Genomic DNA, 27,854 nt, shown 5'->3' on the forward strand with positions numbered 1-27,854 from the left:
CACAAGCACGAGTGGATCGTTCATCACTCTGCAACATTTTGCACTGTTTATTATGTATGAAAATAAACAATCGAAAGAGGGGGTACGTTCAGTGAAGAGAACGTCCCCAAACACAAGGGAGGCAGTACGCTCGCTCACGAATAGCTGGTAATGACGTCACACCATCCTCGTCTCTCACGTTCCGCAACCCGCGGTGCCCATCAGCCGTCTGCGATGAGTTTAGTTTTGAAAACAAGAGGCTGGTCGCCGCTCGTTGGCCGCGCTCGCGTCTAAACGAAAGCTCGAGGCAGAGTTAAAGCCCGGTGATACGAAAGGCTGTGCCGTACTCGTGTCTTGTGCGTGCCTCGTTTCGTCTGGTATTTTCTTCATTTTCGAAAAAACGTGACGAAAAAATGGACGCCCTTCGTGAGCAAGTGATGATCAATCAGTTCGTACTGGCCGCAGGTTGTGCCAGAGAGCAAGCGAAACAGTTGCTGCAGGCGGCACACTGGCAATTCGAGGTAAGAGAATGCCTTTCCGCATCTTTTTCACACCAAACATAGAGAACTTCACTATGTTTGCATTCACCGCGGTTCGATATACGGCTACGTAAACAAAGCAGTGAAAATGGCCGACCGACCAAGCGGTACTGCTACACGACTCAAAATTATTGCGTATTTGCACGAATTAAATTAATAGAACTGATTTAATTCGCCGGGTCGATGCTTCGTCGCCGGGTGTCACGTATGCTCGGGTTGAAGCCCGATCGATTCGTAACAATTCCAAGTCGTAACTGCTCGCGAGTCAGTGAGCGCATTTACTACCACATAGAGATGAAGTCCATTCATAAAAATCGTATGATGTTGCTAAGAGGTTTTGTTCGTTATTCGTTGCGACGAGTGGGATCGCTTGTGGCCCGTCAAGGTTATAGCAGCGCGCGATGCTTTCAGATTAACGCGTTACTACGGCTTCTGTTTGTTTTCATTTCCGCGCTTGTATTTAGCTGCAAATTTTGATTTTAGACTTGGCTTTTATTCACTGTCATCGTTAAAGCACAAGTACGTCTCACGTAAAGTTTCGTTGCCTCTTAAAATAGATCAGTGTATCTATATTGCGCTCAATTTCTTCGAACGTACCCTGTAAACGGACTTGGCTATTAACAATGGAAACAATGCCGACATCGCGTGTACGGCAATCGCGAACAATAATTATCTTTTCGGTACCGGGTTTCCAGGCCTATCGATTCGCAGGGTATCGTTTGTACTAAAAGCCTCCTTTGGTTTATGTAAATTAAATCGAATTCAGCTCTCGTTCGATATACCGTGCACTTACAATTTAACAACCCTTCGTACGTAACATTCCAAAAAGAAGTACAACCCGCGTCTCGCCGTGTAATTATTAGAACTCGTGAGATCGTTCATTACAATTGTAAATGAAAACAAAGCGCAACGACCATCTGTGAACTGCTGCGCTCTATGTAAACAAGCCTCGTTTCTATACGGTGGTGTATTTTTACATACTTTTTTGTATATTTACGACATAGAATCAATTTATTTCTCGCGTTCGCGATCCAGTAGCATCTCACCAGTAGCACTCGTCCAGTGGCATCCTCCACGCTCGTGAGTTGCATTAAATTAATAAACTCGTTTTGTTGATTCTACCTGCGTCTTAATAGTTGTATAAATAACTTGTGTCCCTTTTTTTTTAACAATTTATAGATGTTTCTGTGTCACCGAGAATTACTAAAATTATAGTCGAAAGCGTCATGAGTAAATATTTAGAAAACAAGAGGATTATTTTTGAATCGACTTAAGCAAATCCCAAGTTTATTTCTGTACTACGTTTACTAAAAACGTATGATGAAATGAAATTATTTCTTAAACCCTTTTAATACACATGTGTTATCGCGCGCCGCACCGCGTTAGTTTAATCGTGACTCAAATTGTTCGTTGAATATCGCTTCTCGACCTGTCCGTTACGTTCCCATATACAGGGTAATCATAAATTCACGGCACAAACTTTGCACACCTGCAGTACTCGTCGAAATAGATACAACAGATTTTCTTTATAATCGATTGGTTAATTCGCTTCCTGTATTATCGTCTATTATATTATTATTAACCCTTTGCACTCGGAGCTTTTCTGCCACCAGAAACTAGCACCTCGATGAAATCCTTCAAATCGTGTAATTAATTTAAAACGGAACATTTTCATTTCAACATTTCTTATATATATATATACAAGAAAGGAGTAATTGAATTTTAATTTCAATTTCAAACCACGATGGTTTTCTGAATTGGAGAAAGTACACCGAATTAAGTGACGATCGAGGATCGCCTCTCGAGTGGAAAGGGTTAACCCTCCAGAATGACGCACGATATGCAACGTACAATTTTTTACATTTTTATAATTAATTTTTCAAAATACATTTTCAAAAACTGTACACCAATATAAAATTGCAACGCAAAATAAACCATAAACAATGACCCAGAATTGATTATTACATTATCATCGTTGTTTCTACGGAATTTATTGTTATTTCGATTAGCTGGAAAAAACTAGCTTTTCGGGGACCACGTTTGCCAAAGCTTTCGTGTACCCGTTTCGACGAGTGCTGCACACATACAAACTCTTTTATCACGAATCTGTAATCAACCTGTGAACGCGTGACGACTTTCAACTCTTACGCGAGGCACAGTTGCTAAACGTGTGAAACGATAGAAAAGAAACTAAAAAAAAAAATGGATTAATTAAATATTTAATCACGAGATGGAATATTAACAATCTCACCGTGCAATTTCTACGGAGTTATTTTAATTTTTGCGCTGGCTTGAAAAATATCCCATCGTACACGTTGGGGTATTAAAAAAGGTGGAGTATTTCTTAACCCATTGCGCCCCAAAGAGTTAAAAGGAATCCGTAATGAAATTATTCGCGCTCCTTCCCGTCGAACTTTCACGGATTCGTACAGTTCACGGTTTAAGCTTAACGACTCTCGGTAATGGCAATGTGCGTGATAAAAAAAATAATGACGACTCACTCGTCCCCTAATTTCTCACCGCTACCCGAAAATTCGCAAGGTTGACGTTTCTCGTACTTTCACATGACATATACAATGCGGTCAAGAACCTACAGTGGCCTTTCCAGCAATTAGTATCTTATCCGTGGCGGGTATTATCGAGCATTTCTTTCGCGAAAGGTTCGCGTTTCTGGTCGCAACGAGTTCGTGGAATAAACAGAGCGCAAAAACAAACGCCGCTAGAATTTTGCTAGTACTATTAATAAATACATAGTGGTGGTTCTAAGTCCGTGGCGATTGATCCTCCTTATTCAGAACACGGGCTTATGTAACCGGATCGTAATATTAAATTAAACGTAACGCTGTTTACCGGGCGATTATTAGTGCATTTCGTACATCGTGCCTGGCATCAGTCATGGTCGTAGTTCTTGTAGATACAAGATGTAATATATGTTATACACAAATGTTTTTACACGAAGTTAGCGGTGACTAGCGGCGACTGTGTTAATTCATAATTAGTTCCTCGATGATAGGTTGCGAGATTAGATTGGTTATTCCGCGCTGTGTTTACTAAGCGATTGCAACACAAGGCTAGACTTGAAATTGTAATCTCGCTTGCACTTCAAATACGAGGTTTCACAAGAGTCGTAAAGGATGCCTCGTATTTATGTCATTCTGTTATTATTATCATCATCGTCGTCGTCGTCGTCGTTTATTTTTCCAATTAATTCTTTTTTCACGAAGAAATTATTGATTTTATTAATCGAAGCGTTGCAATTTCGTACGAAAATATCCAACGACAGGATTTGTATTTCTGTACCGCAGAGTCGTAATACATATCAGGAGAAATCAATATTTGGTGCCCAGGGAAGGTGGTTACGTGTTTTTATTTTCACGGCAGACTAAACAAAATTTTTTCTACTTTTTTTTTCCGTTCGTTTAGAAAACTCGACCGATACCAAAAGAATATATACTATGTTTGAATAATAATGCCCCGTTATCTCCAGAGAATACAAAGAAATAAGGGAAGAGAGAGAATTCAGCGCGTTTGTTGAATTCAGTCTGAGAACTTTCTCTGGTCGGCTGCTAATGCGTTTAACAACAGATTACGACATGGGTTCTAATGACTACTAGCAAGTCTGTTACGTTACTCCCGGTACCTTTCCAGTTTCTCTCTCTCCCTTTCTCTCTCTGGTCCCCCTCTCTTTCTCTTTCTCTTTATACCCCCTCCATCTTTTCCTCTCTCACTCCTTTCTATTTCAGTATCAATATACAATCTTCGAGGTATTTTCTTGATTAGTAGCGATGGGATCGAGCATATCGCAAGTAGTATCGAAATTTTATGGGATACGTGTCCCCTGTACGTGTACAGCAATCCCCCACTCCTTGTACCATTGTTTTTCAATCTAGGGGGCACTTATACAATACAAGGGAGGGGCAACAGAAAATGTGGATAACATCGTTTTTTCTTATCGATACATTGATCATCGAAGTTCAACAACTGTAGAGACATATTATTCTCGTAACATTTTAAATACACCTCTTATCTCGCGTAATAAATGTTCCTATTCGTAAATATTAGAATTTTGCTAATTTAGATTTAGAAAAAATTATACAAATATATCGAGTTAGATTATTTGCAATGTATAACGTAGTAATTATAATGGTGGAAGTATTTAATTTGACCAGAGACTTTCTTTGAAAAATTTCTTGCATTCAATGGATACAAAAATTTAATTTTGAATCGTTTAATATAAACGAAAACTTTCATATCGATAAATCTCGAGCGCAGAAATTTTCTTTTTTTGGTGGATTGTCTTCCAAACGATATTTCAGTAAAATCAAAATTCGACCGTAAAAAACCTTGTAAATATTGCTGTCTGTTTCTGTTCAATTAATTTTTCGAACATTTTGTACAGAGAATTCCATCAAGTTTCTACTTAATTAATAATTCATGTATTGGCAAGATTTTGCATTTCTGGTAGTGCAACTTTTGCTACAGTATATCTGTACCGCAATTCAAATGTATCACTAACCGTTGATATTTATCGCGAATACGGCAGCTATATTAAATATATCATTAATATATTTTACTATGGACGTATGCACAACGTTAACATACTGTAGGCAGTTTGAAGGATAGACTTTATTTTTCAATGCACGTTAATTTAAAACACTGGTGGTTGTGTTGAAATGCACCGACAGCGGTTGAATGATAAAACAACGTTCGTGTGAAACGAACTGTTAAAGATTCAGTGGTTGAAATAGGCACCTCCTGGTAATGATACAGTAATTGAATGTCGACCTGGAAATAAATTGGTAAAGAGGCAGAGCTATTAGATTGTTCGAAAAGTCATTTCGTTTTTCTTTTTGGTGAAAATAAAACACGATTTTTTTAGAGTGTGTAAATGTTTTATTAAATTATATATTCTCCATTTTGGAAAACGAAATGACTTTCCGAACAACCCAATAGAATATCCGATACAATAATAATAGAGAAATGAATTCTGGTAATTATTTTGAACGAACGTATGAATGTCTTTTCTGTAAAAGTGGTTGGGATTTGCAAATATGTGTAAGACATAGTGTTTTGAAGCATGAATCAGGATTCGGTGACGCAGGACTAGAATGACGTAAGATTTGGGTGATGCAAGATTTCGATGACGTAGGATTTGGTTGACGCAGAGTAAGGTTGACTTGGAGTGAAAGTTATATGTAGCTCGACAAGCTAGAAAGGATCATAACCTCGTATTTTTGTTTTCAATTTATGGCACCTGTTCGCAACGCCAAACAACTGAATATTGTAAAATATCAACCATCTGGCATTAACAGTTTTCGAGATACGATGAGTCTCTCTTCCAAGTGACAAAATGGGTACGCTGGGTCGCTTGAAAACGGGATACGTAGCGATCTTTGTCTGGAGCGGAGGTCCAGTTTCGCATATACCGTCCTATGAGGGACATTGAACAGGATACACCGAGAGCGAGCAAGATAAAACAACAAAGAGCGAGTTTCGCACTACATGCGCACGGTGATCGAAGCTTTTGAACGACGATGCACGCGTATAGGTGTGTCAGCTGCTAATGCAATTTAAAAATATTATACTTTTCATTATATCTGTATCCGAGTATTATCAACCGATTGACGAAGTTTTCCCGTTGAAAATGAGTTTAAACACAACCTTGTTCGAGGGCGAACGAATTTGCAGAATTTATAAGTGATTCATTTTACTTGTAATAAAAAAAACAATCCAAACAGTGTGGTCTCTTGAATCGTTTTCATAGAGAGAAACTTACCGATCCATTAAAGACACCGAGATCGGTACATCGCGAAGATGCAATGAAAAATATATAAATTTTTTGAAACCGATGTAAAAAATATACAGGCTCTTCTGTCTGTAATCAAATTCCACTGTACGGTGTTCGCTAAAAGTCTTCCTTCGTCCAGGAGGTCTGCGACGCGATGTTTGAGAAACACTGAGGCGTTCGATACTTTCGAGTTACGTAAATTAGAATAATCAACGTTATTATATTAAATAGAATATATTCCTTTCGGTTCTCAATACTCTGCTTGTATTCACGAGCGGCTCGGCTCAAAAACACGATCGTTTAATAATTTCTCCGTGCAGTATCTGGTACAAGCGCAGCGAAAATAAAGATCGATGAAACTTCACTTTACAAGGCGGCACGTAGAGTACACACACCCCGACCATGATTGTGTTTGTAGACTTCGTTCGAACTCGCGCGATATTGATCACTCGGGATCGACTTCACGCTCGTGGCCGATGTTTATTTTTAGCGTATTCGTATCGTGTTAGCAAGAGGAGCGAGTGCCAAATATTTTTCCTTATTCTTGCGCTTCGTCCTGAGACATTCAGTTTCGTCATTCGACATCGAGTCGTTGTTGGAAGATATAATTACGCGGTCGGTTCGCGAAGATGTTCCCATAGGCTACAAAGAAGGAGGAAACAAGACTATTGTTGTCATTATCGTGCGCTCGATCGTCAAAGGATGCCATTTAATCGGAGATCCTTTTCAGAGACCGGAGCCCGAGCTAGACGCGGGCAGATTACGACGATCCATTGCGGTGACATCTGGCAAAGTCCATCCGTTCTGTTTTTGTCGCCGCCAGTGTCTCTCATCGCCGATGAGACCCGCGGCTTCGTTTCAATTCGATAATGAAGGTCGACGGCCACCGCCGCTCGTACGATAATTCGTTCGACGGCGTGTTTTCGTTTCATCGTAACTTTCGATCCGAAACTCTCCTCCCCCCTCCCCGCGCGCGAACGCCAACGAAAGGACGACCCGTTTGACCTATCGGCTCGTCGCATTCCCGAAATTGTTCGCGCGTACCGCGGTGATCGCGAGATGAGAAAACAGCACCAGTATATATCGGAGAACCGTGAAAAATAGCACACGGCATGGGTGGCAGCGTGCCATTCTCTTTTATTCTTGAGACACGGCTGGGAGTTAGGGTACGTACTTTGTTTGCAAACAGCGCGAAACCTATTCGCGAACGATGTTTCCGTTAAATTGGTGCTCCCTTCGGGGAAACATTTTCCAATTAAAGAAATTACTCTCGAGTGCTCTCTTTAAACTTGGAACGCGAAAGGTTTAATCTTCCCGTCGGTGCTCTCGCGCGCGTCAATACTACAATCGTTGCTTATTTAAACGACGATTTTTCTTTTTAGATCTGTAATAGAAGTCATTTCGTTAATTATAAATTTATCTCGTTGTACATAGCGAATCGTTTCAAAAATGTATCCTACTTTTCGATAAATTTTCAGTATTTCAAGCCTCGTTGCAGTGGGTTTCTAAGCAATAATAGAAGTTTAACTATTGGAAAATAAATAAAGAAAATTTGTATCGAGCACGGACTTTTTTTTTTCGATGTAACGAAGAAAAATTCTCTACGAGAATTTCTGTGAACATTAACGAAACATACGTTGGAATTTATACCGAAGCTAATCGCATATGATTCGCATGTGACATTACGTCATTGTGTTACCAAATCGGATGTAAGATGTCGATAACCTTGAAATCTCAAAAAAATATGCCTTAACAGGAAAAATTATCGCTTACTAGAATACTTTGTCTTCTTCATTAATTTCCTTCGGTTCGTTAAAAAAAAATAAAGATTGTTTTATTTTGATATCCCGTTCCAGTATAAGGAAAAGTAGAAATTAAAGATCGATCGATAAAAAGTTCCATTAAGTTGCAAAATAATGTAAAAAATTAATACAAATTGTTATTGAAATCGTAGAAAATTTTGGAGAGCGATTTATGCATTAAACATAAGATTGATACCAAATTTCCAAAAAAGTTATATTAAAACGTACTTAAATAGCGCTGTCCTCGACTAATGTTCTTCATAGAAATAGAACATTCGAACGCTTTCAAGTATATTTATAATGATGCCACGTGCTAACCCTGTAAAAGTAATTTAAAAAAATGACAAGGAAAAATCATCTTTTTCTCGTATTTATATGTGTTCTAATTAGTGTAGTAAGCGTAAAAGACAAGAATCTTCCCGATACGTAGTCATAATGTATAACAATCGAGTACGTACGATTTAATCGCGGAAAGCTTCCACGCAACACAATCACCCGATCGTTTTTATCGCACGATCAAATAATTTGATTGTTTGTTATCTTTTGTCGGGGTTTGTTGACGTGAATAGAATTAACATTAACATACTTGTTTCGGAATTGTTTGCGATACGTGGCTCTTTCGACAAACACAGATAAGATTTATTACTAACAGTTTATCGGTATTATTTACGCGATACACGAAAGAAAGTTATAAATTGTGCCGATACCTTCTGCACCTCTAGTGATCTTTCCATTCGAGTTTTTCGCTCTGTTAATTCCAGTATACAAATGCCTTGCAAAATTATGGGACCAATTACTAAAGTATGCGAATTCCGTATGCCAAAAGTTTCACGACTTTATCGTTGTATTGAAAAATGGCACCGAGAATGATAACGAGTATAGTCCCAACATTACAAAATTATTTACAATAGTGGAAATATACAACCGATATTGTATCAACAGTTACATATGTTATAAAGTTGTTCAAATTATTATGTAAAAACTAAGAACACTCGATACTTCGGTGACGTACTTATTATTTTAATAACCTTACTCTTAGCGGCATAAAGTTAATTCTAAACTTTACAAGTACAGTATTCGCCAGATAATTGAAACAATCTGTCTCTAAAACGCTGAAACGAAATTACCCCCTCCACTATTCATGCTTATTCAACGTGAGAGACTCGTTAATTCGCGCGGCCCCTAGCATTTGTGTAAATAAAAACCATTTGCCAATTTACAATACCCCTGATTGGACGCAATATAAAATTTCATTCACTAACGAAAATTACAAAATTTATCTATATAGTTATATCTTCACGAAAATATCACCAATAGATTGACAAGATCTTCCCGATGAAACTAAGTCCAAACACGATCATCTTCTGACTACGTACCTTTGAGCGACATTGAAAACTAAAATGATACAAATATCGTGGAATCAAAAATAGTTCAAATGTTGTCGTGTTTGGGCTCATTTTCACCGAGAAAATCTCACCAGTCCATTAGCAATAATAATATATCTTTCGTGAAGATATACTAAAAGATATGAAAGTTTTTATTTTAAATAGTGGGTGACTCACACGCGCATGCCTTATCGTTCTTGGTTGCGAGTCACCAATCGTTGTTAATCTAACACTCGCTCATTGGCACGTGCAAATCTCGGTTTCAACTCGAAATAAGAAAGATCGGTTTATAGAATAAAAATATCCTCCCGGTTATATGAAATTGAGTAGACATTCAATATCATATAACCGGGGACGAATATATTTCATATAGCACTTATCAACACACCGTGTATGGCCTAGAACGAAACACATTTTTCACGTCCTACTTTTCTCTATATATTTGCGCCTTTGTCTTATCGCTTTACAAACCACTGCTGGCACTGTATATTTTGGTCTCTCAAGGTCACTTTCCCGATCGAAAATGATTTCACAAATTACCAAAGTCGTGAGACAGAACGACAGAATAGCTGAATAATATAGCAGGATTTACCGCTTAATCATTGTTTTTACTTGCAAATTTTCATAGAAATATGCAAATAGTTTTATCTGGACAAAAATTTCAAATAACAAGAGAAGGTAAATAATTTTTAATGCATTATTTGTCCAATTGTTCCAAAATTGTAATTTGAATTGTAAAATGAAATTATATTTTACATTGAACGAATAAAATTGTATTTGTATGAATAAACGTTACGAATAACTAGCTGTATATTTTTATTCGTCATCCGTTATTCGAATAAAATGTTTTCCACCTCTCTTTTTCCTGTACCTTTTTTTTCTTTCGTTTTTATTCTTTCGTGTGTAATCTCTGTAAATATCTCACGCCTCGTACACGTGTCACAAAAAAAAACTGTACAGTTCCTGAATTTTCTTACACGAATAATTACGGGGTCGATAAATTATTTACTAAGAAAGGTCCAGTATAGTTGATGATATCATTGAAGCTTTGTAACATATTCTCGACAACGAATTTTGTGCCGTTTATTATTCACACCGAACAAGGAAAAAAAATAAAGAAACAAACGAAGAAAACGGTTGAGCCGCGTCACGGTTTTTCTTGGCAGTAAGTTCGAAGAAACTAAGGCTATCTCGCTCATGTGTACGCAAGAATCGGGCACGAGAGTGTGTGTAAATTTCCGTAGCAATTGGGTCGGTTAAAAGTCGTTGCGTACGCACAGCCGTTGATCCGCGGTCGGTAAACTTTCGCGCGATCGCCTAAAGCGCCGATAAAACGCACGTTTATAATGTTCTGTCCTGTAATTTAGTCCATGGGTCTTGACAAACACGAACGTGTCGCGACAGGCACGTAAGGCAGCCATCGACGTATAGTGCATTGCGGTCGAACTGCGGTGTCCGACCTGTATCAACAAATACCGAGTCAGAGCTTGTGTACTTGTCCGCGCGATATTGAATATTTCAACAGCGCGTTAAGAAAGACACCAAAGCTCTCCTACGTGCGTTAACGTCTAGTTACAACCTCGACACGCAATCGCCCGGCCAAAGTCACGCGGTATACATACATATGTATGCTGTGCGTTCGCAATGTACCGTTTACAGTGAACAGACATTTACGTTCTCCGGCAGGCGCACAAATTTTTCGCGCGTGTAAGCTAGCGGATGCTTACTTTAAAGGCGTCTGTGAGGCGAAATTCTAGGAAGTTTCAAACTATCGAACTGATTTATAATCATGCGGAACGACCTAAGGATAATCGATCTCTAGTATGTCACACGATAGCTCTTCTTTTGACGCTTTTTTTTTTCGAGCCAAGGTAAGGACTGGGGAAGTTCTAGGAAAGATTGTCAGACGGTCAGTCAGTGAGAACGAACGAAAGAATAAAAAGCTCGGGAATTGTACCGTGAAATAAATAAAGTAACAGTCTGGTACATTATTACCAACTTTATATTTCCTTAATATTTAACACGTGTAACGATCGATTAATTTATCCCGACAAAACTTTCGATGAACTTCGCATAGAATTCAACTTACGTAGGAATTTTCGACGTGTAATAATATACCATTGAGATTGCGTTTCAGTTGCAATGCGATCTTGTGACACAAGTGTTAACGTTGTCGCTACGACGTATCCCCGTTGATAAACCAGAATGTCCGCGTGTAAATAACCATGTGTAAAATAGCGGTAATCGTCAAATGAATGGGCATTCGAGTAGATAGTGAAGTTTAAAAAATATATATACGTATAAGAAAATGAAACATTTATAAAGGTGGAGATACTTTGAAATTAAAACGTTAAAATTACGAGTGCATTTAGGATGTTGTAAATAGTAAGGATCGTATTTTGGTTGACAAATACAGTAATTTCCGGATAACTGAAACGATATTGGGTTTTCAGTATTTCAATTATCCGGGAATGATCGAGTTGTTTTCTTTTTTTTATTTCAAAAAGATGAACAATTTTCATCTATTGAGTACCGAGATTTTCTCAATGAAAATAAATCCGATATACATTATTTGAATTATTTCTAAAAAAAAAAAAACCTTCAATTTTTCGTAATTAAAAGTTTCATTTTCATCCGAGAAATCTTACCAATCTATCGATGACATGATTTCGTGTAGATACAATGACAAATATAAAAAGTATAATTTTCATCAGTGAGTGACTCAGACTGCCTGCGTATCTTATCACTCTGGTCTATAATACCATATCATCGGAGATGAGCAAATTTTTATTTAAGTAATACTTAAATGCCGAATGAAAATAAAGTTTTAATTTTGTTATGTCTCCAAACAACTCCGTAAATTCCAACAATTTCCAGATAAAAAAAAAATGATACGGTGTAAAAATACACCATTCGGAATAATAATAATTTGAGATGTAAAGTTTTATCCGTATCGAACGTCATTCAACCAGTTGTCGTTAAACAATTAGTCACTACGATATTTATGCGTACGGAAATTCTTTCGATCTCATTTTTGTTTTAATTCATTCAACAAAGAAAAATTATTTTAATATGTTTCGAGTAAAAATTCTTGTGTTTAAGTAGAGTAACGTAATTATTATTGATTTTACACGTTTCGCGTTGAAATTACAAAATATTCAGTAAATATTAACACTGTTGTACAATTACAATTATGTAATTGGAAAACGTATCGAGTGTCGCGTGTATTTAATCTTCGTTTTTTTTCTTTCTATTTTACAGACTGCCCTCAGTATTTTCTTCCAAGAGGCTGCGATACCTCCGTGTGCGCAAGGACCTGGTACGCATTTTGGCCAAGTAAGTCGACTCTGTCGTTTCGCTTTCAACAAAGGTTATCGGTTAGTGTAAATAATGCTCGAGCGAAAGGCACGGCCTGTCTTCGATCGTTCCTATATTCGTAACGGCCGACTAATCGATACGAAAGTATTTTCGCGTCGCGAGCGTCGACGACAGTTTCGTTCCGTCTCTCTCGCTCCTTTTCCAGCGGCACCGTTTTATTTGTGTCACGTGCAACGATCCACAACGCATCACGCGAACGACTTTATTCATTAAGTTCGTCGCGCGAATTGCGACGTGATCACGTGCCAGAAATTAAATGTTTCTTTCATTATTTTTATTTTTATTTTTTCTTTTTCTTTTTGCTCTCTCTTTTCTCTTCGCGGCCTTTCGTTCGTGCAAAAGCGTTTCAATTAGCACTGGTAAACATCCCCGTATCTCGAAACGTAATCGTTTGTTTGTTTTCGTTCTGTACGGAATAATGAACATTTATTACGGTTTGCTGCTTGTAAATAGTTATCGATCGACGTGTATCGTATACTGCTGAAAATAATTACGGGATCATCTCCTTAAATTATCGTCACTCCGTCGGTATAACGTTGAAGAACATAGTATATTATACAGGGTGTTCGTAAATTATTTGGTCAAACTTTAATAGCGTGTTGTACCGATCGTGGATAAGTGTCGAACGTACAGTCGGTGGCAAAAATATACGTGCAAAATTATAGTTAGTAGAAGTTATATTTACCGTAAGACACGTTGTACAAACAAACACTAAATGAAAAATATTAGAATCGAATTTGTTCTCCGGACCGGTTAGTCGCAAAAAGTGTGAAGACATTTTCGTTTTTCTTTTTATATCTAATATTTAGCAAAATTGTACAGGGTATTTCATTTATCGCGCCCTAAATATTTCTCCGCGCTTGTACGAAAAAATGTTTTAACGAGGTATTATTCGTTTCAAAGGGGCGCGTATTATGACGAACATTTTTTCCCTGAGGTCATCATTTTCGAGATTGGAAGGTCATCGGCATTTTTTTTAACGGGACGGTACATTTTCATTGCCGCGGTATTGTTGCTGGCGAAACAACAAGTTCAATCATACACGATATGTTGACCTTCTGATGACCTTCAACGCTAAGATTTCGACAGGAAAACTCAAATCGACGACCAACCGTTTCAATACTATCCACCAGTTATCTCTTTCTAAGATTGTCTCTTGTTTGTAAACACAGACCAGAGAAACAGTGCCGATGCTAACGTTCGACGATCGAGTCACGGTTTAAATTTAGAATTTCTAAGAAGCAGCTTTTAGCTCTTAAAACGATCACTGTAGATAGAAGACGGAATAGAATTTTCTGTTACGGTGAAGTGCAACCAGCATTGAACGCAAGAAGGTATCTTGGAAGAAATTATCTATCTTTCTCAATATACATTTTAAGAAACTTATTAGTACGTATAGTATGATACGATACGATACGATCGTTACTTTGAACTCCTATAAATGAAATTAATAACGTATATACATAGTAGTTGTTTATTATCCTTTCGTATCGGTGGTCATCTCGAGGTCAACATATCATAAGTAAATTCATCAATTCAACGCCAGCTGTAATACTATTGAAAATATGGCGTTCTATTTTTAAAATATTTCGATGACTTTGAAGTCTCAAAAAAAGGCGACCTCGAAGAATTTCACTCGTCATAACATTTATCTTTTCGAAACAAGAACATTTCTTCGTATCGTTAAAAACAGCGGAAGTATTTAAGATCGTAACGATAAACGAAATATGCACCTTATATAGTTTTATTTACATCTGCCTCGTTCAACGAGATAAAGAACATCTGTCCTCGTGGTGTTATTGATGAGATATTTTCTGTGATTCTTATTATTTAATTCTCCCTGAAACTCGCCGGAATGTGAATAATAATAAGACCGTATAATTTGAAAATGTAAATATATGCAACTTTGAACTCTTTACAGTGAATAATTTTATCCGGTTCCTGGTTTATCTATTCCGTTATCTGGTTTCCTCTTCCAATAAAAGTAGGAAGTATAGCTCAACAAGTTTAATAGGATCCCTGAGGTTGGAGTGAGTGGTAGGCACGAGACTAGGCGATTAGACTATTGCTCGGGCCTACAGCCTAGCGAACGAATGTCATCTGATACCGTTTAAAAGAAGTAACACCGTGAAATGATGACAAGGGCCAACGTAGAAGCGAATCCAGGCATCTTATACAACTTGTTGAGTTTTATGTTGTTTCCAGGTTAAATAATTTTTTTTACAAATAATTTCCATGTCATTTTAATAGTAAAAAAAATCAATTGGAAATATATATTTAAACTGGATTTATTACAAAATAATTACTCAATATTTGACAGGATTATTTCATTTTACAAACATAGAATACCATGATAGGATATTTGTTCACTTTTGTCTAGAACATACGAAGTTCGATATAAAAAGAAAACGGAAAAATAAACGAATATTCATTTTTAATAGTACTTGAGGTAGAGCACTATAATGAAAATCTATCATCGATAAGGTGTATACTATGTGAATATCAAACCGGGTACAAATCTCCAAAGAGATCGGAAAAAATAATTACTTTATTAAATACATGTCTAATATCTTTCTATGTAAGGCATAGATTGTTCGTATAATAGAAAGATCAAGTAGCAGACTATTCGGATAATAGCACCTTCGTTGGAGCTCTTTGTTGTAAGCCAAACTCGTACCGCGCATGGTTTATTCTCCTTCCATACCTAAATATCTGAGTTATCGGTACTAAGTAAATGTAAGCTTATCTAAGGTATACATAACTTTCCACGATGTCTCTTTTGAAATCAAGAAGGCCTACGTTATCAGTGTTGTAATAAAAATCCATTGCACGATGATAATTTTACGAGTTTGTGGTTGTGGGAACGCGCAATCCGCGATTACAGACACAGGAGGCAAACGAACGAACCAAAAATAATGATTTATCGTGGAAATAGGTACGCAATGAAAGAGGAATCTAAATAAACTGTACGAAATTAAGGCCAAGGTGATAATGATAATCGTGATTGTACCAGACATTAGTTCACTGTAGTGTCTGGCGTTAACCAGTTTGGACTCCTTTTTTTGTCTGTGTTCAATTGAGCGAACAAAGCACATATTTTCTTATCTTTGGCGTGGCAATGACGTTATTTCCAAACGCTTGGGACCATTTTAAAGTCAGTTCTTAAATTTGGGATAAAGGATCATTACAAATTTTTGTGCAAAAAAGTGATACGCAAACGATCTAGATGTATCCAGGATAAATTAAAAATAGGTGGCTGAATAAGGAATTTATTTTATTTTCTTTAAGCATGATAAAAGCTCGTATAACGATTACGGAGTACAAGTTATAAACACTTTGTCATTGAAGTAAAATTTGGTGAGAATGCCTGGCAAAATTTGAACACAAAAAAAAAACACCGTTACTGTCTTCTTTGTGTTAGAAGTAAATAATAACGGTGCTAGCTGTGATCAAAAGAGCCAAAAAGTAAAAGACGGGAAGAAAAGCAATATCTGTTCTAAGATCATATTTCTTTGAACATTTCAAGCAAGAATGGCTGTCACTGAAGGTTAAAAGTTCTATTCCTTACCTCAAATTTCGTTAAGAGAGAGAAAGCCACGACCAAACCATAAACAAATGAAAAAAAAAACGATACTTTCAAAATACTATACAAGAATATCCCGTTAAAGGATAAATATTCAAAATTATACGACTGAGTTCTAAGTCAGACAGCACAGATTTCACTGTTTCGTGTACCAATCGCTTTTGATGGCTTTAGTTGCGTATGCGTGCCATTTCTTAAACTTGCACATCGCTACTGATTTACACACAGTGATAAAAAATTCATTGTAAAAGATACATAGCGCATAACTATCTTTAATTGTTGAAAAATTGTAATGTTCTTTAGATATTGCATTGTTCACAGAACATTCGGGAGAAAAATTGAAAGTATATTTTATCGTATTATTTTCTGTCTCATTAAAGATATGGAAACATGCCAAAAGAAGAAGTAGAACGGTACAATAAAGTTTCCTCTCTGATAATTTCATTTTTTTCGTACAACGATTCACCTGTCCATATATTAGCTGCTGTCATAATTATTATATCCTCTAATTTCTTTCTTATTTAATATCATTCTATTTCCTCACTATTCTCCCAAATGTTCATATTTTTAATATTACACATTATAAGTTGTACGGAGACAAGTGAAAACGTTTATAAAAATCAGCTTGTCTAAAACCGATAATTAATTCGATATTAAATCAATTACCATTTTATATTCTATCTTTAATGCGACAGGAGATAGGCAGGTAATATCTGTCGCAATTGCGTGACTCAGCCTGTACATTTACCAGAATCGCAAAAGCAGTGGAAAATCTGTGTGTTGGATTACGTCTTATGGGAAAGTGAATAATGTCCTTCGGGGCATCTGAACGAAACAAATATACAGAAGCTGAATGTCATCTTACGTGAAAACGTCAGGCTTTGCATCACCGATCGAAATAATGTACACAAATAGACCGCGCGGATATTCGCGTCCCTGCGACGTATACCCGGCGTGTTTATTCGTGCACGATCTCGTATTGAACAGGACACAACAATGTTGCTACCGGAATGCGACTGGCACTACTCCTGAATCGTTGGACCTCGGGACCAACCGTCCAAACCAATAACCGACGGTAAAATTCATCGCGTCATCGTCGACGATTTCTAGTAACTCCCGACCAACAGAATTACGATCAAAAGCATGGCAACGTATGCTCGGAATCCGTGCGGCGACCAAATGGCAATTTAATGCCAACGGGCGTGGAATAATTGAACCGTTTTACATTCTTACGATTAAACGAACTTCGGGTTGGGATTATATATCGTTCACGGAACACGTGTCTCGTTAATGCGCAATAAAATAATCGCGGTCTCACTTATTGTTACGATCGCAAACAATATTTTTGATCCACGTTTTTACACTCGGCATTGTTAATATATCGAGCCGAGTCACCTGATAGCACGAGTTAATTGTATCACGAACATAACGTTTCGTACGTGAAATTTCATTTCCGCCGACGAATGACACGTAGAAGCGGTCCGAATGTATTTTGCCATATAGCTTTCGATACGAGTGGCGATTACAGGCTGTGTGAGGTTGCCAAGCGTCCCCGCATGCGACCGGAACGTCGCGACTACACTGTTGTCAAAAATGCGACTTTGACTTGCGTGTACATTTCTCGCTTAAAGATAGAGTTTCGGCACGGGATTGATGGAACCGAATCATCGAATTTAAATTTAACCGATGGATTCTGTACATAGAAAACGGTGAAAGTATAAAATAGCTTTCTTGTAGTAGAAAATAAAACAAGAATTAATGTACAAGTTTATTCGTAATTACACTTAGAAACTAAATATTCTTACTTATTAAATTAATACCGTTAATATTTATACTTGGATGGTTTTTATTGTGTAACATACTGTTTATAAGCATTTATTTATTCTTAGAGAAAAGGAAGGGGTATATGTATATGTATATGTATATGTATATGTATATGTATATGTATATGTATATGTATATGTATATGTATATGTATATGTATAACGATAACTTATCATCGAAGATTGCCAAAATATTACACGATAAACGATACATTACAATAGAACGACATCGATTAAATTATAATTTAATTTTGTAATGGATCGAATTACAAAGTCAGATGCAATATATATGAATGTACATCGTACCTTGATTACGCTGTTCCATATCGAACGAAAAATCAATAATCTTTAAATTTAATCTAGTTTCATTCACGAGCGAGGCGTATTGTTTATTAACGATGATGTTCGATAGCTTTATTATTTCCATTGATTTCATCTATTTTTAGGCATTAAATTTTTCTCGATATTAACAATTAACGCTAAATTTTTAATAATGCTTCTATTCATTTCATTCGAAAATTCAGCCAGCGTATATTCGTTCTTTTTTAGTTCGATCGACGTATCTTCTTATTTATTTATTTAGAACACATCGTAATCATTGATATCATTCTATAAATGTTCAATGTGCGCAAAATAAAGTCGAGTTTTAATGTACGATAATAAAAAAAAATTGACCTGATTTCAGTCTATATTTTCACGATTATTTACGATAAATCAAACACGAACTTCGAAACACTTTTTCATTATCTAATTCAGATGATATTACAAGATTTCTTTGTACAGCGATTGTCGACATCGATAATTGTACATAGTAGCCTGTAACGTTGCATAATCTGCAAGAGCTAAACTTCTGAAAAATGATCAATGCAGCATTCATATTGTTGCACCTGAACACCGTTCTATACCAGCTTTTGTACTTTCTCGTGGCTATTAATTTTACGCTTAACAAACATGAAATTTTAAAGGTACTCGTGCGAGATAAATGTATTAAAAATTTTTATTGCAGCGGAAGATCGTAAACGTGTAAAATACAATTTGTTCCGACTGTTCCTCGCATGGTCTGTATACTTAAATTTTGTTTGCACACGGTGAACTAGCTCCAAATTATTTTATTATGAAATCTAATTAATCAGGAAAATAAAAAACATTCCTCTCGACCATTATCTACCGATATTAAAAAGCAAACAAATCTACTATTACTTACAATTTATTATATCTCGGTCGGGTTAAACTTTTACTGTGCAAATATGATTTTAGGTGTAGATGATTTTTGAATTACTAAAAATCGATCAATATTTTCGAAACTTTGACTCGTCATTTTGTCTGAAAGGATTGTTCATGGATACAATTTTATTAAAAGTGGTATGAAATAGTTTTGATTCTTTTGTAAAATAAAATGTACGAGACGAGAAATATATGTTATTACATTACGGTAAACAAAACCACGTGACTACAGCAAGTCCATGTTGTTGCTCGATTCTTCCAATAGATGCAGATACAAAAGAATTTGTACAAGTTACCATTTATGTATATAAATAGCATTCTTGTTCGTTCTTGCTGAAGACTCAAACTTCTGCAGCAGTTTTTTAATGGAAGGTTTGCCCCAGTTTCCCAACCGTTTGCCGTGTCTTTTCGTCTTCCAACTCGCTGTGCGTCGGATCTATAATACCTAGCCAGAGCGACGTGTCGACACAACGAACCAATAAGATTCCAATCACGTGATGTTGTTTACATCACTCCATCTTTAACTTGAACTGATTGTAGTCGTTTGTAAAAGAAATTTAGATACGTACGATGATAAAATTGAAGAAACTCAAAGTCGGGATAAGGTAATATAAAATAAAAATTAAAAGTACCAAAAAATTATGAATTTGCAATAATCTTAATTTTCCCTTCAATTCTGCAATTTAAAATTCCTCGTTTAAAAAGAAAAATCGATCTGTTTACAAAAAACTGAATTGTAGTAAAATGTGAAAGGATATTACAGAATACGGATAATGGAATCAGAAAACGAAAAAGTTTATCAACAAGCATATATCCAAATTATTATTTTACCGTGTAATGTTTTTGTTCGTAGTACTATAAATGGTCACGTGTATAGATAGTAACGTACATGTATTGTTAATAAGAAAACTGTTCTGTTATCTGTATGGAGGTCATCAATGATGTTATAGACCAGATTGTACGTTACATTATCTTTCGAACTTACACGTTCAATGCGACAAAACTGATTCTACGTAACGCTACAATTTTTTTTGTTCCGTTTCTGATTCAAAGCACTTTTTATACATCGAAGTAACTGTTAAGACCCGATTTGTTATTTATCGGTATCACGACGACGGTGTTGTGTAACAATATATATGACTTACAAATGAGATAAACGGTATATAAAATTTTCATTGATTTATTTCCGGATCTCGAATATTGGTATACTTCCAGAGGTTTCACGACGATGCACGCGGTCCCTTATCAGCCTTGTAGCAAGAAAAAAAAACATCACGGAAGATTTCGAACTACATGGGATCATTGCGTAAGATTCTGATAAGAAAAAAGGATATTGTCACATTGTATACATTTGCTTTTTAACACTTCCGTCGTTTGACGTCACTCCATTGATCGATTCGACAAATGTTAATTATTCCTAGCATTCTCTTGTTTCATCAGTGAAACATACATATTTAATGTCTTTATACAGGGGATCGCGCCCGAGGGATTTTCAAAAATGATTGATTTCATAACTGTTTGCAAAATAGTGCAAAATTGTATTTAATAAATTATAATAATTCAATTGATAATGGAACGAGAATGAGCAGCGTTCGTATTAATTCATTTTCATATGATTAATTTTAAAGCGTCGCCTTTTTTTTTAAATTACTTAGAGAAGAGGACAAATAGAAATATGCTCTCAAGTTTTCAGATTTTTCATTTTTCACCCGCTATCAAAAAATAGCATTTGCTTAACAAAGTAAACTGGTTCAAAAAAATTTATTTAAACCGAAACAGTTTTTATTCGGGGGACCACTGTTGACAGTGTAAACAATCATTTATTGAAAAAAGTTAGTACTATTTTTTTAAATATTCTAGTAAAATAACAATTTTTTCAATTTTGAAAAATCTATGGATGTACGTTTATCGTGAAAAACTAAACTATGTTTGAATTTTTGTTAAATTTGAAATATTGTACCAAATATTGTTTTATTCGGTATGGAATGATCCTCAGAGTGTATCACACAATTCATACGGTACATATCTCTTATACGGTTGACGATAGAAAGAAGCAGTAAAAGAAAAAGATGACAGCGTACCAACATCTATCTTTTCATGACCTCATTTTTTCTTCAAGTGCAACGATGCATATGCAAGATGCAATTGCGTCTATTTTGTTTTACATAACGAAGCTGCACATTTCTTAAATAACCGGTTCATCTGATCGTTTCACGTATAAAAGTATCAAGGTACTGAAAAAAGACTGAATACAAATAATTGAACAATTTACGAGATATTTATGAATGAAGTATATTGAAAGCTGGATTGTTACTCTATATTGCAGCGTCAATCGAAATCGGAGTTTTTGCATTTTCTGTCCTTCAAACGTCACTTTAAAGGTGCTTCATTTTCAAATAAAGCACTCAGTTATCAACGTTCATATCGTAATACTTTTATCCGTAGAACGATAAGAAGAATCGATTTCTGTAATACAAAGTGTACAATTTCATTTTTGAAAAAGGTGCAATTAGATCCTGCAGGTGCATTGGTGCACTTAACACCTTATCGACGGTTGACGCAACCGTGCGTTAAAATAAATATTATCGTGCGGTACGGATGTCGCAACAATGCACGTCAAAATAAACATCAATGTTTATTATATTACTTATCGAAATTTTGAAAACGCAATAGTAAAGAGATATATGAAAATCGATAGCACATTTGTAGGCTCGTTTTCCTCTGTTGTTAGGAGTAGGTACTCAGCTTTGTGACCCCGTCGATAAGGTACTGCGAAAAAAAAAACGAGGTCATAGAAACATAGATACTGTCATACCATTCAACATTTTCTTCTACCAAGTTTTTCATCGTAAAGCGTATAAGAAAATACTATTCGCGCAAACTGTGTGACTCACCCCGTATATTGTATGCATTTATTTACACATATGTGTGTATACTCTTCCATATGTATTCGTTGACTTAGCCACAACAATGATTAAATAATATGCTTTTACAAACGTCTAATCGTTGTCCGCCGGACGTAGCCCCGTGTATTATGTACATTTATTTATACACATATATCTATATTGTTTCGTATCTACTCCTTGACTTAACCACAACAATGATCATTTTAATAAATACCTAATCGTTGTCCGTCAGACGTGGCCTCGTATATTATGTATATTTACGTGTACACATACACGTGCACATATGTACGTCTTCATTGTTTAGCCACAACAATGACCAAATAATACTACATTTTAATAAACGTCTAATCGTTGTTGTCCGTCAGACGTAGCGTGTATTTATTAGATCGAATCAGTGCTCGAGCTGCGGCACGTGATGCGTTTCGCGAAGCTTAATTGTCAATTAAACAAGCCATGCGTTGCAAGCGCGATAATTTTATCGATTGAAATACTGTTGCCGTGTTACTAAACACGTTTCCATTTACTCGATTCGAATCGGCGTAGCTGGCTGCCGCACTGCCTCGTTCAACGCCGTCGCCGTTAAGGCCTATTAAAATTTACCGAAGGGGGATCGTATTAATTTCACAGTCTGTTATTTCCAGACATCTGCGCAACAACGAATCGGTCGTATTTGGCTTAATTAAAAGACTCGTAAAGCTACGCCGGCATGACCACGTTGATTCAGCGGAATAAGTTCCTCCTCGTTAACTTATGCACCTAGTTCATCGCTGATTCGTTGAGATTTCGTTTTCTTGCGTTCTTCGCGTCCCTTCTTTGCGCGGTGCTTCGCGTTCTTCTCGCCCCTCCCTCGCACGGTACTTCGCGTGCATTCTTCTCGCTCCTCCCCCGGTCTGTACTTCACGTTCTTCTCATCCCTCCCCCAGTCTGTACTTCACGTTCTTCTCGCCCCTTTCGTCTTCGTCTCGACTCCCCCTCTCTTCACGCTGTACTTCACGTTTTTCTCGCGTAGCTTCGTTCACCGTGACACAAACTTCGCTTAACGTATTTCAAAACGTTATGAAAGGCAGAGAGAACCACTGCGGGCAGACAGTCGCTAGGTGTGTTACTATTCTCGGTCGGCGGCATTCCGATAAGCCGTGTGCCAAATCTTGGCCCAACCACTGGACTAACGACAACGTTCGTATCTGACGGCGAAACTCGCCCGCCTCCCAGCCCATTTTCGCCTTCTTTTCGCGACGGGTGACTCTTACGAATATAGTAGCCATCTCACAGATTTCAGCGCCGTGGATAGTCGCACAAAGTTGGTCATTTATGTATTTTGTACCAGTGCAAAGCTCCGCAAAAAGCGCTTCCAATATCGAAATGAACTAAATTTTGAACCACTTTCTTCTCTTCTACCATCTTCCTATCGCTTTAACTTCCTTCAAAGTAAGAACGTTTTAGCAACCAAGTATCGGGGCACGAATTAAATCAATGCCATTTATTTATTACAGTTTGAACAGGGTGAAAGACCTCTCAAGAAAATACATTTGTCGATTTTTCGCGACAAGGAAAGAAGCGAACTATTGTCCTTTGAGTTGTCGCGTAAATATCCCCACCAGTTCTTCAAACTGCTCGGAACCTATTTCTCGCTCTCGTCCTCGATGTATACAAACGAGCGGACCGGAGGTAAATTACTTGCTAATGCATAAACCTGGGCAATGAGCGTGTCCAACATTATGTTGTATGTATATACGAAATCCATAGTAATCTTTCTTTGTTTCAACTATGGGCCATTAAATGTACTGATAGGAGTGTAAGTTAAGAACGGTACGGTACCATAAATTTTAAATCAAATAGAACAAAGATCAATGTCCTTGGAAGAAGTGTAGCATCTATAAAAACCGGATATGTCTGTGATTGTAATACACCAACAACGAGAAATAAAAATATTGTATTAATACTGCATTATTAACTAGCTGGGTTCACCAACTATTTTTATTACTATTAATTGCAACATTGTAGAAGTTACACGATATGATGTAACATTCTCGATCTTTCTATTCCTTCAAGTAAAATATCGATAACTGCATTTTCTAAAGAGGATCCTCATCTGGAACGAAACATAATAAATCGTCATAGGTATTATTTATACATTGATTTTGCAGCTTTGAGTTTTATGATCAATGGTTAAATTTACAGATATTTTCATGTTTATGGCAACCCTCTTTTGATATTCGTTCCGTTTCGATCCATCTCTCATTTAAACGCGCTGCCAAATCCTCCAACATTTTTCCTAATTTATTTATTTATTCGTCGTTGGACTTCAGTTTAGATTTAATAGCCGCGTTATGGCTGCACCTCGGCTCGGCATGTACACTTATCTTGTTATATGTACTTTCTCTTACACTGTTGCGTAATAAAGACATTTATAATTATTAATTTTGATAATAAACCAGCAGTGGTTTAGAGATTGAACACTCACTCCCTCCATTTGAATTGCTCGGTTTGTTAAGAGTTTCTGAAGTAGGAGCGAAGGTGATAAGCATGGTTGCCAGATCTAAAATTTTGTTTTAAAAGAGCGTTTCAAAAAAAAAAAAAAATTAATAACATTCTTGTTTTACTAGAATGTTTTTACGTTAAAATTAAAAAAAGGAGTTTTAAATTGAAAAGGAGAACGAATTTAACCCAAAATAATTTGTAATACAGATTAGTCGGAATAATCGATAAAATGGCTATATTGACTTTACTTTATCTAATTCCGAACGTACGTAAGAGAGGTCCGTAAGTCGTGTTTTTGACTTATTTTTATTTTTGAAGAAACGAGTACTCAAATTGAAAAGTATTGTTGAATTAATTTCGTATTAACATTACACAACATTTAAATAATAAATACACATTTATTTTATATAAGTTATTTATATAAAATATGTTTTAAGTTACTCGAGTTTCTAAAAAATAAATTTTATCCTTTCAATACGTTCAATTTTTCGAGCTCTAGAGATCTCCGAGATATTCGATAATGAAAAATCGATTGTTCCTTGAAAATTGTCCACAATCGAACATTCTGTGACGTCTACAATTTCGAAATCAGATTCCCCAGTTGAGAATCAATTGTTGACAGTTTACATCGAATTATAAATAAATTTTATTATCATTTCCCGAAAGCTAAATTTCTTGAGAAACGAGAATTGTGAACAAATTGTAAGTTTTCGTCGTGGAAGACTTCCCGAGATGAAACGCCGCTCGTAAGTTTCTCGTAGTTATTAAGCCCTCCAGTCGGGTTCTTCTATTTATTTATGTAATCAGCCGGTCGTCGCCGCGCGAACACGTGTGCGCGTTGCATTGTCGCGTTCTGTCCACCTGGTACACCGATGGTTACATTCAGGTCCTGAAGGTTCGACGACCTTAACAACCGACGGGTTCTCGGCTCGCAGAAAGCTGCTTTTGTTGCTCTCTTTTCACCCACCTACCATAGATTTGTGCCGCTTCGTTCGCGGCTTACGTAAAACATTGGTCCGATATTTTTAGCTTCGCAGGCGAAACCGATGTCCCGTTCCGTATTTCCAAAATACGAGCAGGAAAACGCTATAAACTCTTCCGCGGTAACGTTTTATGCTTCGTATAACGGTCACCGTTGAAATTAGATGAATGAAACCCGAAATGCAATTCACTACACCGAATGCATCCTATTATTCGTCGACTTCGAAAATACGAATTGTAATCGAACAATCGGAGGATAGTTTACGCTTGGAAATAATTAATTAACATCCATTTCAGAAGTTGTTTACGTGTACGAGTTTTCGACATGTGTTTTATTATTGTTGTTGTTGTTGTTATTGTTATAAATAGTTTTTAATTTGCGCATGCGTTCTGTATGCTTGAACGAAAAGCGTGAGAAAAACATTAGAAGTTACATTAGCTACCGTAGGATGCGAAGATGTAATGAAAATTTTTTAAACGAGTCTCACGTACTTGAATTTATATTCTTGACTACATATTGTACTTGATCTCTCTATTACTAATTAGCTGGTCCGTATATAATAATCGCTTAAAATATAATTTTAAATAATTATCATTTCGAGAAATGATTTCAATAACATTGTAACGGAATTCTTCGTCGAGTCGGCTGCAAAACTGTGCGAAAGAATACCGTGGAAAACGGTGAAAGTGACCTTAAAATCTACTAAATCTTTTCGATACCTTGCCAACCTTTGGAAACCGAACCGACACGTGCAATTTGTTTCTCGAAATATCTAATTATGATTTAAGATTGTATTTCAATAGATCGCGATGCACGGAGGACTACCTTGTAGAACGAAGATATCGTGCACAAAGTTCAACCAATTTAACCGACTGCATATCAATAAGTAAGTCAGTCCGTTTGAAATCGTGTCGCGTAATATACGCGCCAATGTAATAATAATCGCGATATAAAATCTCTGCATTCTCATGCCTGGTGAAGGAACACGCGAAAGAGGTTGATTGTAGGTATCGATCCACGAACGAAGAATCTATGTTTGCGACCGTACAGTCATGCGCCCTGGTCTCGACCTAAATAATCATACACGCGATCCACGTGAACGTAAACAAACAATGTTATAAAACAGACGTATCAATGATGTTTATCGAGGCTTCTGAAAGTCATAAACATACATTTCTTTCGTAGATAACGCCCTGCAACACACCGGCCACGCCGCCAAATTTTCCTGACGCGCTTCTCGCGTTCTCCAAAATGTCCGCAGGAGAGAAAACTCCCTCGGGTAAGTTTCACTCTAATTACTTCTGCACTAGCGCGCTTTACTCGACAACAACCCGATCCTTTGCAGTCCACGTGTAAAACTTTTCTCAAAATACTGGTGGATCATTTTTTCCCCGTGTTATTTGCACAGTGTTCCTTATTAAAATATTCAATTAACAATAGTCGTATGGAATACATTTTTTTAACGACGTTTCGAATCATTCCTGGGAAAGGATTTCATTGATTAATCTTGATGAAAATAACGAACGAACAGGAATCTTGCGAGATGCACTTTTTAACGTTGTTATTATTAAAGAGTTGCATAGGAAGTGGCGGATATTGGAGACTGCCGTGCTTGATTACGCTTTTATAAATGAACATTATCAGTAAACGTCACAACATCGTTTTTATAGCATCGTTTGCATTTTTCGATAAAATTGACGTAAGATTAAAGTAAATTAAATTGAAAATATAAAATAAATAACAGCTAATCGGAATCAATTGGGTAATCGGGCCAAAAAAGTCGTAGATAACAATGAATGCTACAAATGTAGTTAGATCTTGTTGGTATAAATGTGCCGAATCTGTTGAAACTCGATGAGATTAATAAAATTTTGTTTTAAGCTCTTGTTAATAGCGATTAAAATTTTACCGAACAATCCATCGCTTCGTATGCAACAACTTGATAGTAATTTGTATAAAGTAACAAGTTCAAATGTATGGAACA

The 27,854-nt window shown here is 36.5% G+C and overlaps 1 protein-coding gene across 1 annotated transcript in view; it reads left to right on the forward strand.

Moving 5' to 3' along the window:
• Nucleotides 1-27,854, forward strand: part of LOC143151268 (UBA-like domain-containing protein 2) — a 31,613-nt gene continuing 3,759 nt past the window's right edge. The window contains exons 1-3 of the mRNA XM_076320286.1: nucleotides 1-500; nucleotides 12,755-12,829; nucleotides 27,056-27,149. Coding sequence (XP_076176401.1) covers nucleotides 393-500; nucleotides 12,755-12,829; nucleotides 27,056-27,149 — 277 coding nt within the window. The 5' untranslated portion in view covers nucleotides 1-392. The remainder of the gene's footprint in view (nucleotides 501-12,754; nucleotides 12,830-27,055; nucleotides 27,150-27,854) is intronic.

The sequence above is a fragment of the Ptiloglossa arizonensis genome, chromosome 1 (assembly GCF_051014685.1).
Source record: "Ptiloglossa arizonensis isolate GNS036 chromosome 1, iyPtiAriz1_principal, whole genome shotgun sequence".
Classification (NCBI taxonomy): Eukaryota; Metazoa; Arthropoda; class Insecta; order Hymenoptera; family Colletidae; genus Ptiloglossa; species Ptiloglossa arizonensis.